An 18,223-nucleotide genomic window follows, 5' to 3' on the forward strand; every position below is an offset into this window, starting at 1 on the left:
TAATCTTTTGGTAAAGGACTGACTTAGATAAAACACATTGCCCATTGCTGGATGCAGCTGTTAGGTCTGAAATCCTGTTTATTGAATAGGTGATTATAGAAGAATAATGATAAATGTTCTCCCTCTCTTAGTGCCACAGATGGCCAACTTGTGCTGACCAGGGGACCAAAGGGAAGTTAGGAAGTGGGATATGCATCACATACTGTCTATTGCCACATGCTCCCAGCCAGATGTTTTGTTATGTAAAACTCTAACGTGTACTTACAAATCAAAAAATATGTCTTTAATATGAAATGACATGAAGTTCTTGACTAAAATCAATTACAACAGAATGTTCTTAATTTGATATCTTTGCAAATTGTACTTTGTTTTGTGTGACTCACTGAAGATGACTAATTTTGTTCACCCTAAAGTTACCTAGCTGTTCAGAGTACATTCCTTGTGACTCAGTTCACGCTTAAAATTTCTGATTTTGTGCACTTTTCCACAGTAATATTTGTGCTTCTAGGATGCAAGGGGCCATGTGTTAATACACTTGTTACAGGACCAAGCATGCTGTGCTCAGGCACAGTGCTTTAGAGGTCTCCAGAGTATTGTGAAATGCAGCCATGTAGGTTTATCAGGAGCAGCTGGTTTTGTTCTGTGGATGGATCCATTTGGGGGGAGGGGGGAGTGTGCTGGTGGCTTTTAGAGATTAGCTGGTGACAGTTTTGCTTGGGAAGTGTACCAAGTTTTAGCAGAGCTACTGTAAGAGAGATAGGAGCTGGAAAGGGACAGTGAAAAAACACAAGCTCTACTAATCTTTTTGTGTCAGAAGAAGCCTTCAGGATTTGGTTATCTGCATGTGGGTCTAATTGCAGCCTTGATTAGAGGAGTGTGTAATACTTCCTACTGAAATAAAGATCTGGCTGAGCTGTTGGACACACAAGGCCTAGATGAGGCATCAGAGCAGCTGTGTCCTTGTGCAGGCGAGAGGGAGGCTGTCCGGTTTATTGGATCTTGTCAGATCATGGCAGTGCATGCTTCTTAAATCCCTCAGGGTAGGGAGGGAGTGTGGAAGCAGGGGTGGCTTATTTTAGGTAAACAGATTTAGACAGCATTCCATTTTCTTGTTCCTTTCCCACTGAGAAATGCCGGAACTTCTCATGGAAGGTTAACGTTTGGTCTTCAAAATGTTCTCGTCCAGCCTTGTGGTGTTTTGTGGGCAGGAGCTGTGTGGCAGGTATGAGCTGGGCAGGGGGCCTGCAGCAGCTCAGTTAGTTTTGGTGCCTTTTGTGTAACTTCAGGAAATGGTGGATGAGTGTTTGCTTTTAATGCTATTCCTACTCTCAGGCTTCTCCTCTCATTCTTTTTCCTAAGCTTATATTGATTCAGCATTGACAGTAAGCATTTGCTGAACTTACTACTTCCTTTTGTATTAAAGTGTAACCATGATTTTTTCATAGTGAAAGAGCAGTGGAGGATTTTTGTGATTAATTCTTGGCTGTTGGAACTTCATGTATTTGGAGGAACTGAGAGGGGTTTTGTAGCATCTTCAGCATTCTTGTAGTCTGTAATAAAGTTATTGCTATGCTCAGGTCTTCTACCTATTTTTAATATATGAAGCAAATGCTTACTTAGCTCTCCAACTGAACAGAAGGGACTTGAGAATAATACCTTTCAAACAAGTACCATATTCTGATTGATTATCCTTATCTTGGGTGGGACAGCCTTGCTCCTGCATGTCAGAGTGTAGTTCTGTACCATCTCTTGCTGTGCTTAGAGAACTTCTGGGTATTACACCGGAATGGATTCTTCTTTCTTGGAGAAGAAGGTCCCTTGTCTTTTGCAGCTTAGGACCAGCAGATATAGTACTAACTGATTTGAGAAGTGGGAGAATGAGAGATATATTTTGGAATTGTAAATTAGACATAAGAGACAAGTCAGTAAATAAAATCTCTTCAAAGGAAAACACGCAACATTTGAATTGCAGAGGAGGCGTAGAACAGCTGTGCTGTACATGAGTAAGAAGTTGTTCTGTGTGAGTGCATGTGAGTGTATGGCTGTGACAGTCAACTTGGTGTCCAGAGTTATACAACTGGAGGTCTTAATCTTGTATTGTAAGCTTTTAAGTAGCATTTTTCACTCCCTCAGAGCAGAGTCATATGAAAAGGCTGATTTAGGCTGTGGTGCCACTGAGGAAAAGGAGGATGGGATTTTCCTGAATCAGTTCTGCCACTACCAGAATATTGCTGCTTGGTTAGTTTGTCATCTTTAGGAGACTGAGAGATGCTGCACCAACAATTTGTGTCTGCACTCAGTGAGTGGGGGGCAAGAACTCTGTGAGATGAGGAAGAGTTAATGTGGCCAGAAAGATACAAACATGCCTTTTCATGCTGATAATAACAAACTGATTGTAATTTTAGAAAACAGTAAGGAATATGGTACATATGGCTGAATAGTCCCAGATCTAAACACAAAACTTAGGAGTTTTGGAAGTAGAAGATCACTAAATGAAGAGGCTGATAGCACTTGGGTGATTCTTTAACAAAAAACTTCATTGAAAAATTTGAAAGAAATATTTTGAACAAGTTATGTGTGTGGATTGAGTACTTAGGAGAGAGATGCTACATCCAGCTCTCACCTGTTTTCTAAAATCAAGGCTTATAAAGTCCTGTAGTTTCATTGTAAACTCGAAAATTTTTTTTTTCCCCTCCTCACTGTAGCGCTTTAGTCAGTGTAATTGGGAACATTTTACAATAGTAATGAACTTGGCAAGAGACGAGCCCTTTGCCTGCTGCCAGAGTAAAGCAAATAAACAAATAAGGAAAACAAAAGAAGATCCCTCCCTGTCCCCTCTGCGGGTTGCAGGAGCGGCTGGCACCGCTGGCTATGCTGGCGGAAGGGTGGAATGTCCTGCCGTGCATTCCACGCAGATGGCCTGGACCCCAGCCACCCCAGCAGAGCAGAAAATACCATGCTTTCAGCCTTGCCACTTGTGATTTAATTGGAACTGAAGCAAACTTTAAAAAATAGTACATCGTCAATTAGAACTGTTTTTCTGTGCTTCCAAAAATTACACAAGGCTTCGCTCAGGAGAAGCTGAATTCTTCCATCATACAAACATTACTAGGATCTTCATCTTAAGGATAATATCTTTTCTTCTTGGGGTACCTTGCCACTAAGAAAGTCCCAGTATCTCCATCTGAACAGAGCACAGTCATCACCTGAAGAGAGTAATTTTTCTGTATTCCCTGCTTCTGGTTCTCAGCAAAATATTGACCTTCTGCTTTCAAAAATGGTGACATAATGCTTCCCGTGTTGCAAATACTACTACTGTTGTTCAGGAGCATTTGAGACTGCTGGTTGTATATATATATGTATATATATGTATAGTTGTGATGATCAGTACTGACTCCTGATAAAACAAAAGCAAATACACCTTGTAGTACTCTTGCAGAAACTTGTGCTCTCAAACTCTGAACTGGGTTCTGAGTATTTTATATATTAAGACTGACTGCAAAAGAAATGTGCTGGTTCTTGCAAGACCAGGTACTCATCTGAGCTTATCTTGCAGTTTGTCTGTAGCACTGGCTACCATAACAGCTTACCACTAATCACATCTGCAGGTAGCATGAGAGAGGAATGGTGCTCTTTTCCTGTAGCTTACCTATTGTTTGGTCAGTCACCATTAAGGAAGCAAAAGACTATAACCTTAACTAAAGGATGCAATAATGATGCTTTGTAGTTATTTATCAGGCAAAATCTGACACCATTAGGGAAGTAGAACACCCTATTCTTAATTGAAGGATGTGATAACGAAGCTTTGTAGCTGTTTAGTAGGCAAAATCTGTGATTAGTGTCACGTATTGTTTTAGAATGTGGAGAAGGAATAGCTAACGTTTGTGGGATGAAATAATTTTAGAACATGGAAAACTATTTCACCTGATTCTACAGTGAAGTCTTTGCACTGTGGAGCACAGGCTGGGTGGTTCAGTGCTTCCTGATGTTTGGTAAAAAATCGTTCGTCACAACTGATAGAATTAAAAAAGCTGGAGTATGGTTTCCACTAAGCATTTAATGATGGGGAGGACAGTGCTGTTTAGAAAACTTAAGTCCAAGTGGTCTGTTTGCACAAAATATTTCAAGAATGCTATGCAAATCCATATATTAGAATAACAAAGCAGAGATCAGATTGCCTCCTTGAGGCCAATGGCAGTTGAAGGCCAGTGCCACCTCACAGCCATCGACAGCCTTGTGAAACCCGGAAGCACCCAGTGTGCAGGTACCTGCCATCTGCATGTCCCCACCACAGGAGTGCAGAGGGAAGGGTGAAACTCCAGTATTCTTGGGCTTGCAAGTTTGCACTGTGGCCTGCTGTATGAATTCATGGGGATTATGCAGCTGTGAAAGAACACAACTGCAAACTGGAGGTATTTCCTTGTGAAGCGAACAGCCAGCAGCTGTTGAATGAGTGTCTTTTGTTGGCCTACCAGAGTTTGAGCCAAGTTTGAGTATTGCAAGATGGACTTTTTCAAAAAGTTTGTGTTCCACCGGAGCATTTTTATGTGCAGGTGAGTACATGCCAGTTACCTCTGCATTATTTTCACGCTGAAGATGAAAATGCAGCAAAGAGCTGCAAAACCAGCAGTGCATTGTAAGATTTGGTGTATTGCTTTTTCAGGGTTTATACTTCAACCTACAGCTCTTAAATTCCTGCTTATAGCGTTTTACAAACCTTCACAAGATGGTTGTACAGATCAGTTCGCTTCACTTTTCCACGAACATGGTTTAATGGTACATGTTCCATGCTAATGTTGACTATGACTATGCTAGGCCTCTAATTTACTATGAAATGTTTTTCCCTCAGTTTAACATTGCTTTCAAATACAAACAAGAGGACAAATTACTTGCAGTACCAGATAAACATGTACTTGGCTGTCTGATGAAAAACTGTCTTTCATTTTTTTTAATCTGTGTATATTTCATACTGTCTGTTGTTCTAAAATGCCCAAAAACAATTACCAAAAACAAATCAATGCTGGATGATAATTATAAAAGAAATGTACTGCCCGGAGCCGCTTATTCGAATATCGCCTTCCTGCTAACTACAATTAGAGAGAAAGGATTACATTAGCCACTCCAAAAGGACAGCAATCCCTGTTGTAACAAGCCATGTAGCTTTTCCCACTGTTCTCAGCATCCCTTGGCCTGCTGAGTCAAGCTCAAGAGAGAAACTTGAGAGTACACTGTACGTTGCATTGTGAATTGCTATTTCTTCGTTAGCCAGAGTTCTTCACCAGGATTTATAATTGTGATGCTGTGGATTCTGTCAACTAATTAATTTTAGGTTCTGTTTAGTTTAGCAGTTCTTCTCAATGATGAAACAGTTTTCCTTGCCTGAGTTACTTGGAGGAACATCTGTGCACCTACTCTACCAAGGCCTTCCAGGAGGAGATATTCTCTGAGCTCCCTTTTTTGGGCAGGACAGGATGGTCGTGGACACAGTAGCAGACAGCTCCAAGTGGGGGTGGCACCCACTGAGCAGGTGAAGCTGCTGCTGCCACTTGTGCAAGCTTCGTCCAGCAGGCTATGGAAGACCAGTGCCAGGGGTGCTGTCTGATTACTTAAGGGTTATCCTCAAGGAATAGAGGTTTTTCAGCTTTTTGTGTGTCAATTTAGCAATGTATTTCTCAGCACTGGAAAATCTCTGAACTTTCCTTTTAAGGGTAAAATAAATAGAGCAATGTACTGTCCATAAACACAAATGTACCAACATGCACTGCTGCAGTTACTACGAAAGAAGAGCACATGTATGAGGGCACATGATATCCCATTTAGTTAAGGACTGGGAGGTGTTTGTGCCCAAGTACCACATGTATTTGAGACAACTTAGGTGGATCCAAAATATGCCCCAGTTTTAAAAAATGTCTTGCATAATAAAGTTTACTAGTTCTTTTTTTTTGCAAACTGATGGTCTACGTTCTTGAAATAACTTGTTCATGTGAGTAAATGAAAGAGGGAGTATTTCACAACAGCATTTCCATCAGGGCTTTCTTATAAGTGTAAAATGAGAAGTAACAAAGTAACCTCAAATATGAAAGTGCAGGTTGCCTCTTTTAACCCTGTTCTTAAATAACTGAGAATAGAAAAAAAAAAGGAAATAGTTCATATTCAAAACATATGCAGTCTCCACAGTAATTTCTGAAGCTGCTAAATCCTCAGATCAAGAAATGAGAAGGTGAGATGTAGAGTAATGTTGCTAAAAGAGAAGGATTCCGTGCTTTTCACTGCTGCTAATGTATGATCTTCCAGCCCCCCCAACCCCAGTGACTCCTCGGTTGCCTTTAGGTATTGTAATGCACCAGGGCCAGTACTATGAAAGAGAAATGGAGAACACTGTTGGTGCCAGAGCACTCTCTGACTGCAAGTGACTGGGGATTTGCAGAGTAGGAAACGATGCAGACCAGAACCCCAGCAATCTGTTGTTGGGGAAATACTGACTAAGAAAAAGTAATAAAGTATTTTATAGAATATTGGATGGTATATAACTACTTTGTTCAGCATAACAAAAAAACCCAAACAAACAAAAAAACAACAAACACCTGGTGTTCCTGGAAGTTGTTGAATTCATGTTTATAGAGCCTGAATCAGGTGTAAAGCAGGCATCGCATAGGTGGCAGAATACAGTCTGCATTTGGTTATGATGAACTTGTTCCATAACCTATCACAGAGACATGAAGGTGAAAAGTTATGTAGCTCTCCACCTTCACTGAGTTCTCGAAGAACCATTTCTGATGAGGACGATAAAATATCTCTAAACTTACTCCTTGCAATTAAGTCCCCTTGTATTTCCAGATTGGGTAAGGGAGAGAGTTCTGCTGTGTCCGTATTGTTATAAATATTTGCTAGGAGAATTTACTAAGAAATGCTGGTGAACATGGAATGAAATACTTTTCTTAGAAATTAGGCTGCTCTTGATGTGACTGACTGGATTTCAAGTTTTCTTGCGATCATTACAGAGGGCTTGTTTAGGACTCTAACAGAGCTGGATTTTTATTTTTACTTTGGCCATTAGCATGCCAGGTGACTTCAGATACATCTCTCCAGCTCCTTTGTCTTTCACTTCCCATTTTTAAAATGGTAACTTTCAGATAACTCACAGAAATCTGCTGATAAAATTAATTTTTGAAAACTCACATATGGTTATATCCTTGAGATATTTAGTCTGCATCTTATTAAGCTGGTAAGAAGACTGAAACATTGGTAAATATGATAAATATCTAGATAGACTGAGGGACAAATGTAATTTTTTGTTTATTTTTTTCTTCAGGATGACTTTTGTATCTGCAGAGGCTGTGGTACCAGAAGATGCAGCACACCTTGAATGTTAGGGAAGTGTTGCTACTGGTAGCTCCAGACTGTAGTTGAATTTCAGTGTGTCTTCCCTCCCCAGTGCAAGATTGGACTACATTGGTTGCAGTTTGTTTTCAGTTGGTCAGTATGGACAATAGTTATCTACATGAGCTTTGCTCTCACTTGTTGATTTTGGAGGAACTTTGTGGGTGTTGGTTCTACAGAGATTATTAGCACAGCACCTAAGGGGTGGCTGATAACCTACATTTACTGTTGTGGCAGCACTGCCCTAGGCCTGAAGAAGGAGCAGTAGTCAGGAAAATAACTTAGTTTTCATCTGCTAGAAAGAATCTTGCAAATAACATTAAAAATATGTTTAAAATATTTTTTTTTTAATTCTGTGTACATTTCACACTCTTCAGTCTAACAGAGAATTTTTTGCTTGGGTAATAGCCTAATTTGCAGGAACAGCATTGTGCAGAGCGATGACGAATCCTGGAACTCTAGATTCCAACTAAATGAAAAAATTAACAGCAAACCATTTGAAGAAACAAGCTTGACATTTCTGTACCATACAGATGTATTTATGTGGGTTTCTGAAGAATTGTATTTTATAAATGGAATATTTTCCCTGAAATAGCAAAAATGACTTCTTCTTTTTCCTAAGCAACACTGTCAAAAAATGCTTATATTTTGATTAACTGGATAATAAGAAATAACTCTACTATTGTAGCCCATAAAATAAGTGATAGTGAGGATGGTGTTTTGAAACATAATGATTTCAATTCAGCTTGGTTTGTTTATATATTTTAAAAAGTAAGCAAGAGTTGGCAATAAAGCTACTGTTGTATTTTGTTTCTAAGTTATCTGTGAAACACTATCAGGAATTTAAGATACAGCTGGCATTACAATAAGCAGAATGAGTTCTGGCAGCATTTACAGTTGAGAACTCTAAACAGTATTTTGAGTACTTGACTTTTCAGGGTTGATAAATCTCCTTGCACTACGTTTTCAAGGGAGCCTCTGAAAAAGGCAGTGATGCAGCAGGTTTGTCAGAGAGGCATCCTGGTACATCCTGAGGTTTTTTTGCTTAGGGTATCTCCAGACCTGAGTCAGAGGGAAGGAAATGTGACACTCAGGTCCTGTGGCTTCAGCTTAGATTTCCATCTACTTTGTTGCTCAGGTTTTGAGTTTCTTATTGTTGCTTTACTGTGGTAACATGATAACAAATGGACACATTTTTCACTAATAATTTTTCCATAGTGGTTGAGATGGCTTGTCTGAGAAGACAAGAAACTATTTGAAATTAGTTTGACACTTGTGTTTAGTTGTGGTCAGAAAACATAGTACCCTGATTTTCATTAAAAACTTTCTTACCTTCACTCTCAACTTTTAAATCTGCAATGCATTTGCCTGTTAGATAATACATGATTTAAATGTGTTGTTCATGACTGAGCATTTTCAAGGATGATTTCCCTCTGCTGTGGACTACTGCATCTTCACAAACAGTTTTTGCAGTCTCCAAGAAGATAATTATTTGAAAAATTCCAGTATTTAAAGAAGTGATTTGGGACTGAACTTTATTTAAGAGGAAGGCCACCACTAATATTCAGGATCTGAAATATTAATTCATCTCTTCCTGACCTGTAGATGAACTAGGCTTCAGTTTTTTTATTTAAAACCGTCTTTCTGCTGTCAAGTAAGAATGCCACCTGATGTACAGGGTGCTTCTCATCAGACTGTGAGATTCACATTCTGTTGGAGAACCAAGACCTCTGTGAAGGGGAAACTCTTCTCTCGCTGCTGTGCTGTGTTTAAGCTGCTGCCCTAAACTGACAGCAGTGCAGAGCTGCGGAGCTTCTTAAGCTTAGCAAGTTATAAATGGTATTCATAACGACCTTGGGAGGTGGGTGTTGTGTGTCCCAGGCGTACACAGAGGAGAGATGGAGGGTGTTGTGCTTTGGGTCTCTTACTGGCATATTTCTTAAGGAACGTTGTGCGGCCTCAAGCAAATCAAGAAGATACATGTTTACATGAGGGATGATGCTGCTTCTATCGCAAGTATAATTCTGGAAGTGTAGTGAGAATGAGAGGAAGTGGAGGACTTCCTGCATTAGTTTTTGTGGCTGTGTGAAGGGGCTGACTAAATTGCAGCTCTGTTGCACAACTGAAAAAAGTTACGTTAGGCTCAGATAAGTCTCTTGAGATGTGAATTAATATACCTCTTTGTGCTGCGTGAATCATGGTCAGATTTTTATTAACCTGGAAGTCAGGACAACAGTAATAATGACTGAATATGCTACTTGTCTTTGTATTTTACCTTAAGTCAATTACTTTCCCACGAAATGCATTAGTGCTAGAACGTGTCTTTAAAATACAATTCACGCCATTGGGAAAATCTTCCACAGTAAACTAAGTATTTAGCATGTAAGTAAAGGGGCTGTGTAAGTTGGGAGAAAGAAAACAGTCATGGGGGACCTTTAACATAGTGGTGATATATCCCTCTTATAGGTCTCTAGGCAAGAGAGGGAGAAAACCTAAATGGGAAGGGATTAGTTTTATTGGGGAAAAAGCTCAGGATGTATGTGGTGTGCTGGAGGGAAGATGGTTTCTTAAATTCCTTTCTGAAACTTCCAAACTAATTTTAACTAATTACTAGATTTTGGGTTGTGCTTAATGATGTGCCAAGTAAGACTACATGATAAATGATTGTATTTGACTCCTGCACTATGGATTTACAAAGCAAATTGATGAAATGTTACTGAATGTATTTTATTTATTGTCATTTTGGCAATGGCTATTAAAATGTTAATCATGTTTATTTGTTCAATATTTGTTTTATAATATCTTTACAGTGGCTTTAGTGAGTGTTTTTTCTATTTATTCAATGTACAGTGTTAGTTTCTTTTTCAACTTTTAATTTTGCATGTATGATTTTTTTTTTTAATTAACATCTAGGACTTTGATGAACTTTACTGTAGGGTTGAAGGGTGATTTTGAGGCCAGTATGTGAGACATTTAGTTAAGGTGCAAGGAGAAGTGAAGACAATTTCTCTTCTGCCTTTGACCTCTGTGCTTTTGTGGGGGTGTGGTTTTGTACACTGTACATGTTACATAGGAGAAGTGCTTTGGAAAGTGCCTGTTTTGAAAAGTGCTTTTTTCATATCTGTGGATGAGAAGGATTAGTGTGCTGGTCAGCTGGTCAGTGAGAGAGCTTTCCAAAAAGAGTACGGCGTGCCAGATTTAATTAGCTCAACCTTGCTGGCTGGCACTGGTTTTTTTTGGGTGGTCGTAACGATCACTCAAATAATTTCCAGAATCAAATATACTTTAGCCATGGGGGGAAGTGGGGGAAACCATAGGTGAAAATAGCTTGTTGTATCTGGGTATTTTTTATCAGAGAAAAGAACGCTTTCTGAAAATCAACTTGATTTTCCTGTCATTGTGCTCTACTGCAGGTGTGTATATCCTGTATTAAACCAGGCAAACTAGAACAGTCCTGGTTCCCAGCAACCCAAAGGGCGTGTGTTTGCCTTTGATAGCTGCAGTATGTTTAAAATCACATATTTGAAGGTAATTGAGGAGTCCTGTATTTTCAGTGCAGAATAAAATGGATTACGTCATCTGTTAAGGATATAATGCTGACGTTGCCAGTTAGCTCGACACAAAAGGTTTTATGATGAGATACTGATCTTGTGGTTCAGGTTACTGTAGAAAAAACGGAACTCTCTAAAGCAGAGACTAAAGACAAGAATGGCACTCACAGTATAAAAGCTGGTCCATTATGTAACATTAGGATGAAAAGCAGCAAGGAGAAGCTGAATTTCCAGAGTCCAGGTGCTTCCCTGTGTGCAGTGCTGTACATAATGCAGGAAATAATATAAATGTGCATTTAGAAGAAAGACTGAACATTGTTTTTCATATTCATTGCAGGCCACATATGTTTACCTTTTTTGTGTGTGTTGATGTCTTTCTCAACAGTTTTACTCGGAGAATAAAAACATGGTTTTACTTTTCTTTAAAAGGAAACTAAGTTTGCTGTCAGTTCTTCTTTGTCTGCCTTTTATCAATATAGGTGTGAAAGTACAAAACATGAACTAGTCTGCCTGTTCAACTGCATGTGCTATAAATCTTCTCAAGCATCGGACAAGGACAACATTCCAGAGTCTGTTGGTCTCCTCAAGCTTTATAAAAAAGATCTCAAAGGTCAGAGCGAGCATGCCAATTAAAAACAAGAATGTTTTCTTTATGTATGTTCTTATATCATAAATTAAGAAATACCCTCCATTACTTTTATTATAATTTCTATGTATTGCATGAATATTACTTTCCCAGGAAGTGACTGAAACTCCCAGTTAGTATTTTGTCCAGATCCTTTTATTTAGGAAGCTTGTTCCGATTGACTATTTTAAATTGTAGTCATCAAGTGTTGTCACAGTACTACAAACAAGGGCTCAGGTTTTTTAACTGCTTACCCTCCTTTGCTGGAATGGTATGGTCTTCCTCCTTTTTTTGTAGTTGAGAGCTGCAGACACCATAAGCATAACTGTAGTTGGCATGAAACCTCAGGCCAGGAATATCAGTCAGGTACTGGCAACAGAATTATTTGATGTCTTTGGTTACTCAAGATATAAAAATAATGTAACACATAGAAAGACTTGTCAATAAGTCTTATGTAATCTGTCCTTGCAGACCACACTTCTAAGTTGACTTCCTTTCAAACGTGCAGAACAGGCCTACATGGATTAAAGGTCATGGTACATGCATTGCTGTCAGAGGGCATCATGATGGCAAATTGATGCATTTTGTTCCATGCCCTCAGCCTTTATGGGTTGTAATTTCTGTGAAAGGTGGAGATGAATAAACTTGTCTCATTTTATTATTGTGAGGTGAAACAGGCGTGAATTTCTCATGGTTCTGAGCTTTCTGCCCAGTTCTTGTACTCTGGGTGAATTATCTGCCTAGAACACTCTTCCTGTAATCACACCATTTGCATGTAGTTCTCTAACACAGCTGGGCAGTCTGAGTCCAGGCTTATTTTTTATGAAGTTTTACTGTTTTAACTATTCATAATGGAGAGGATGTGCTGAAAAGTGCATTTGGAATATGCTTCTGTGGACAGACAGGTCTGTCCTGTGGTTCATTGAAGGGATCTTTGGAATGTAATGAATTTTTACTCTGTAGGATGATAAATCTAACTGAAGTTGTGGATTAAAAAAAATTAATATGTGAGTTCCTGCTAGCCCTTTGATGCGATGGATGCTTTTCTCATGCTTGCAGACTTGAGTGGTTCAGCAGGCACAGTATCTCCCCACCAAAGAAACTAAGCCTGTGGCAGGTGAAGTAAGAGAATGATAAAGCACAGTGGTCTGCCAAGCAGAAAGATACTGTCGTGATGGCAAAGCATGTGGCAGCACTGGGGCTTTCAGAGAGATAATCGAGCTGTGACACTTTTGATTTCTATGGAAGAAATTGCTAGAAACATGATATAGTTTTATCTCAGCAAGACTGACTTGGACTAGGCTAGGTGTGTTTGTTGCTTCTACTGTTGCAGGAAGAATTTGGCTGCATCTCTTTTTTTAAAGTGTATATGTAGCCTTTCCTCAAAAAACCCCAAACCTACAACCAGTTTACGAAAGGTGCATCTTTTCTCAGCTTCAGTGTGTTCCTTCAGTTGTGTGGTGATGAGGTTACATAAGTTAAACTGGGTCTGTCTGCTCCTGAACGCAGTGACTAGTGCTCCAAGTAAACTAATCCAAACCACTGCATCCAAGATGTGTGCAGAAGTGTAGCTGAAGCACTGTAGGGGGCAAAGGAGATTATTCAGTAAAAAATGATAGTTTGAGTAGCCTTTTTAATAGGTTCATATGGGGGCCAGAGTGAGAACAGTGGCTTTGAAACTTTAATGTAGGTGTCAATTTTAGACTAAGCTTTGATTTCATGAAAAGTAATAGCCAAAGCACAGTTTACACGAAGGATTTTCACATACCAATGACAACAGATACTTTTTCTTTGAAATGCCATTTTTTTAAGGTCTTCAACATTGTTAATACACAAACAGGTTTTTAGCCTTCTGTCCTTATGTAATATTTTATCATTAACAATTTTGGTTCTGCTCCATGAACTAAAAAAGTTCAAATACACTTCTGCATTTTGGAATAAAGACTGTGTGAGTGAATTCTTTGTTTGTTTTTTTACATAAAGACTTGATAGTTTTATCTAAATGACTACAGTGGGTAAAGGTGAAGTAAATTGTTTCAGATTATGCGCTCGAGTATATTTAAGCTCTTCTGTTGGTTTTAAAATCTATTAATAAATTAAATGTTTTGTTCTGCTGTATCTGTGCTCTTTTTTTGGTAACAGCCATCAACAGTGAAAATTACAGAGGACTTCATGGAGGCTGTGAACATTTTTCATGCCGTAAAAGGCTCCTTTTTTTTTTTTTTTTAGCTAAAGGAGGCAACCAGGATATTAACTGAACAACCTAGGATGTGTTATTTTATTTAAAAGACAGAGCCTATTCTCCACAGAAGCTTTGTATAAAGTGACAGGTCATTCAGAGTTGGAGCTCAGAGAACAGGAAGAATAAAATATTGAGTGTAATTTAAAACAAGCACCTCTTTTTAACATACAGATTCGAAGGGTACCATGCGGCAACAGGTCAGACCCTCTTCCCCTTGTCAGCTGAGTAATCGCTTTTTATTTTTTTCCGATATGATCATTGCTGAGAAATGAAACTGAGACCGGCCTGTGGGTTGCGGTGAGTGACATGACGGTCCTGCCTTTCCGGGGCAGGGGACTGAGCAGGCAGCGGGCTCCCTCTGCAGCTCTGGGGAGGTGCTCTGTGCTGAGCTCGGGTGTTCTGCATGATTTAGAGAGGATGGAGTCAGCCTCCAGCTATGGGCGCTTGTTTAAGTGCTTACAATGTCCTCACAGTGACTTTGAAAATCTTCTGGCGACAGCTGCCAGCGGGGGATGCGGGGCTGAGATCTGGCTGGTCCAGCTCGTGCCTGTCAGAAAGGTGATTGTGCTTCTGAAGTGATGCACTTTCCTCTGTTTTGAGTGGCACGTTTACATTTTTTTTCTACGTGTTCAGGTACCGTGCATTCAACCAGTTTAAACTTTGTGCTCCTTAGTGTTCCAAGCAAACATGTCGTTCAGCCAAATTTTATCTATGTTGCTAAAAGCACTGCACTTTCAGATTGGGTACAGTATTTCAGTCAGTATTCAGACTTTCAGAGTGTTATGAATGTCTAAGTCTCAGTGAAGCAACTGACTGAAAATAGAAACGTTGCAAGGTTAAATCAGAGAAAGTAAGGTGATTACTGTTAGTAATCAGTTATAAATTATGATAGTTTTATGAATTCCAAGTATCGAATGGACATGGATATGTGTTCTTTAAGTATCTTGGGTTTACTGTAGAAAAGAACATCTCACGACACTGTCGTATGACTGCTGTACTGTAGGTGTTCTTTTTAAATTTTTTTTTAATCTATTTCTTCTTACATTGCTAAAAACATGAGCTGTGTCTGTAGTGCTTTAGTGCAGCAGCATTTTGGTTTCTGGAGTCTATATGTGCTGGCATGGTGTTACAGTATATAAACTTGGAAACATCTTTGTAGCCCTCGTGGGGAAGAAGCAACATAAAAAAACCACGGTAAGACCAAACCCTGGATATCGTAAAGGCTTAAAGGGAAGCAGGAAAAACGAGGTACGTATATGATGCAAAAGTTGCTGTTTTTCCCGTGCAGGCTCTTTCAGCAGAGGGCAGTACTGGCTCAGTTGGCTTTAATGTCCCCAGGCTGCACAGTCATAGACAGCAGTGTGTGGGGGCCAAGCTGATCTCAGTACAAGCTTTTAGGAATGGCTGAATGTGGACATTCAGTTGAGTGAGTTTGTAATAGGTGGCTGGAGGAAGATTGTGAATAGCTTTTGGAATACCTGTGTGAAATTACAGTCAATCTAGTATCACAAGATGAAGTTCTGTTAGTCACTTATCCATTCTTGATGGCAGAGTTGCTGTATTCCTTGGTTGTCTGCTCCTCATCCAGATGAATCTGTCTGTGATTCCCTGTTTTCCTGCTTACAAAGAGAGTAAGCCTAGTGCACAGGAACCACCAAATGAGATGAAAGCAGTGTCTCCTCTGGACTACTGCATTTGCTATCAGCTGATTCAATGCAGGATAATTATTCCATTGCCACAAAATAAAACAGCTTTTCATGGAATCATTCTGGTTGGAAAAGACTTCCGAGATCAATGAATACAACCTTCGTCTGATGACCACCTTGTCAACTAAACCACAGCACTTAGTGCCATGTCCAGTCATTCCTTGAACACCTCCAGGGATGGTGACTCCACTTCCCTGGGCAGCCCATTCCAATGTCTAACAGACCTTTCCATGAAGAAATTCTTCCTAATGTCTCACCAGAACCCCTCCTGGTGCAGCTTGAGGCTGTTCTCTCATCCTGTCACCTGCTACCTGGGAGAAGAGGCCAACTCCCACCTGGCTGCAACCTTCTTTCAGGTGGTTTTAGAGAGCAGCAAGGTCACTCCTGAGCCTCCTTTTCTCCAGGCTAAACATTCCCATATCCCACATCCACTCCTCATAAGACTTAGCTCTCTAGCCCTTCACCAGCTTTGTTGCCCTTCCCTCCAACACCTCAATGTCTTTTTTGAAGTGAGGGGCCCAGAACTGGACACAGGACTCGAGGTGTGGCCATTTATTTTCATTTTATTGGTAGTCTCCCACTGCTTGTTTTTCTGCTGGGGTAGAATGCATTTAAGAGGTTATCTTACTGTGTGACTGATGACAAAGTGTCAATATCAAACATATCATTAATTGTAAGCTCGGTTTGAAGTCCTTTGCCCCTGGAGCCTATTGGAATATTCTAGGCATCTTCCACAAGGTGGAGCTTTAGGGCTCTGCTGCTGGGAATTTTTCCCTCTTGACTAATAAGCAGAAGGATGAATGGAGTTTATGAAATCTCAGGAGTTTATGCAATCTCATAAAACAGGTATAAAATGACTTAGTTTCAGAAAAAGCAGCAGACTCGAGAGATATTTTGGACTCTTTAATATGTCTGAGTCACTGGAATTAATGTTGTGAAAGAGAAAAGGAAGGATTGGAAAAAATAGTTCTCATTACTTATTTATTATTTTGGTATTACTGTTTCTTTGCTTCCAAACTGACTTGAAAGGTAGGCAGAACTAGATAGATAAAAGCATTATCAAAATACTTGCTAAATCTTCATTTATTGGGAGGAGATTTTTTTTTTTTTTTACTTTAAGCAGTCCTACCCTAAGAGAAGAGGAGGAAACTTTAGATAACAGCTATTGTGATAGGTTTAAAAAAAGGCAGAAAGCCTATTTCTTTCTTTTGTGCAGCTGTCTTTTCAAGTATGAGCTTTGTATGCCCTTTCTCTAGAGGAGTACCTTTTTCTGTTTTGCACTCTGCCTACCAGAAGTTGCATCTTGCTGAATTCTGGAAAAGCTCTACTGGTGTTTCAGGCTGTGTTTCAGTAATCAGTTATCTTGGGCTTCCCATGTTTCTTTGAGCATCCGAACTGTGTTTTACTCCATTGCCATCTTGTCGGAAATCCCCTGCTGGTAATTTTGTTGGAATGGAATTCATCATCTGCTCACTGCGCTGCTGCTGGTAAGACAATTTTATACATTAACTAGCACAGACATGTGTGGACATGAGCTGGTACTGTGCATACAGAAGATGGGAAAGAGTTTAGCTGGAGAAGGGGAAGGAGAAGTGGATGGGGGGTAACAGCAGAGAGGGAGAAACCAAAACCTCGAGTGTCTTTCTTGTCCAGCTTTCCTGCCTTGAACTAGCCTTTTCTGGTAACAAATGTTAGTTGTCTGTTTTTGCCACATGTCTTTGTATGAAACAAACCTTAAGGACAAGCAGTTTACTGAACACTTGTTACAAGTGCTCTTTCCCTCTTACCTGTCTTCTGTAAATTATGTTACTCTCAATGTATTTAGACCAAGAGACTTTATTAGTACTTTCTACAGGGTCTGTCTTGTCACTCTGTGCTTGGCTTGAGTTGCAGTTGAAGTTGTGAAACATTTTTTCACAGTAAATTCTGTTGTTTATTTAATTCTTTGCAGGTGGTGTGTTAGTATGCAAGAGATGAGAAATTGGTTATGATTTTTCATTCTGTAGTTCAGGAGTCTCCCTAGGTTAAGAACTGAGACCCTTAAGAACTTGAAACAGAAACTGCATGTCAGGAATCTACTTTCTCCCTTTCTAATGCTGTTAGAGCTCTGTCTGATGGTCCTTTCCAGTTTTAGACACAGAAAATAGCATATGGCAAATGCAATAAAAACCAGATGTACTTTATGCCTAATTACAGTGAGTTAAGAGCCTCTATGGACAGAGTGACTGGAACTGATTTCTAGACTTTGTGTAGGCCGGTGACTGAACTGTTCTGTAACTCTTTTGCATCTTGCTGGATCTGCTGCAGACCCAAGTTTAAGCTTCAGTTTTCTGCAGATGCTGTCGCAGTCTTGACATGTTAAGAACTGTCTAATTATTTTTTTCTCTTGGTTCCACTTCTTTATTTTCTTTTTTTCAGGTGTCCTTGTCATTTAGTATGTTCATTTGACACTGGCTGAGCAGATATATTTGTTCATCTGGAGGATGTGAGGGGCCATTTGGACAATTTGAAGAAGAGCCCTACTGTGTAATATAATGTTGGGTTTGATTTCTGAGCCGCAACCTCAGAACAGACATTTGACTTGTGAAAAAATTAAGTAACATGAGTAGGGTGATGGAGTGAGCTTGAAATCGTGACGTTTTGGGGTTTTTTTCCCCAGGTATTACTTGACATGTGGTTGTTTATGGGCAGGAATTCTTGCCCTTCTTTCCCACTGCTT

The 18,223-nt window shown here is 39.7% G+C and overlaps 1 protein-coding gene across 3 annotated transcripts in view; it reads left to right on the plus strand.

Annotated features, from left to right (window-relative positions):
• Window positions 1-18,223, plus strand: part of MOB2 (MOB kinase activator 2) — a 113,860-nt gene that overhangs the window by 19,275 nt on the left and 76,362 nt on the right. Inside the window, exon 1 of one of the 3 annotated variants that reach the window (XM_064657582.1) lies at window positions 1,158-1,222. The exons of 1 other annotated variant lie outside the window; for it this stretch is intronic. In XM_064657582.1, coding sequence (XP_064513652.1) covers window positions 1,173-1,222 — 50 coding nt within the window. In that variant the 5' untranslated portion in view covers window positions 1,158-1,172. Of the gene's footprint in view, window positions 1-1,157; window positions 1,223-4,270; window positions 4,554-18,223 lie in introns of those variants that run through there. One more of the 3 variants, XM_064657581.1, reaches the window with a different exon arrangement.

Source organism: Pseudopipra pipra, chromosome 6 (genome assembly GCF_036250125.1).
Source record: "Pseudopipra pipra isolate bDixPip1 chromosome 6, bDixPip1.hap1, whole genome shotgun sequence".
Lineage (NCBI taxonomy): Eukaryota > Metazoa > Chordata > Aves > Passeriformes > Pipridae > Pseudopipra > Pseudopipra pipra.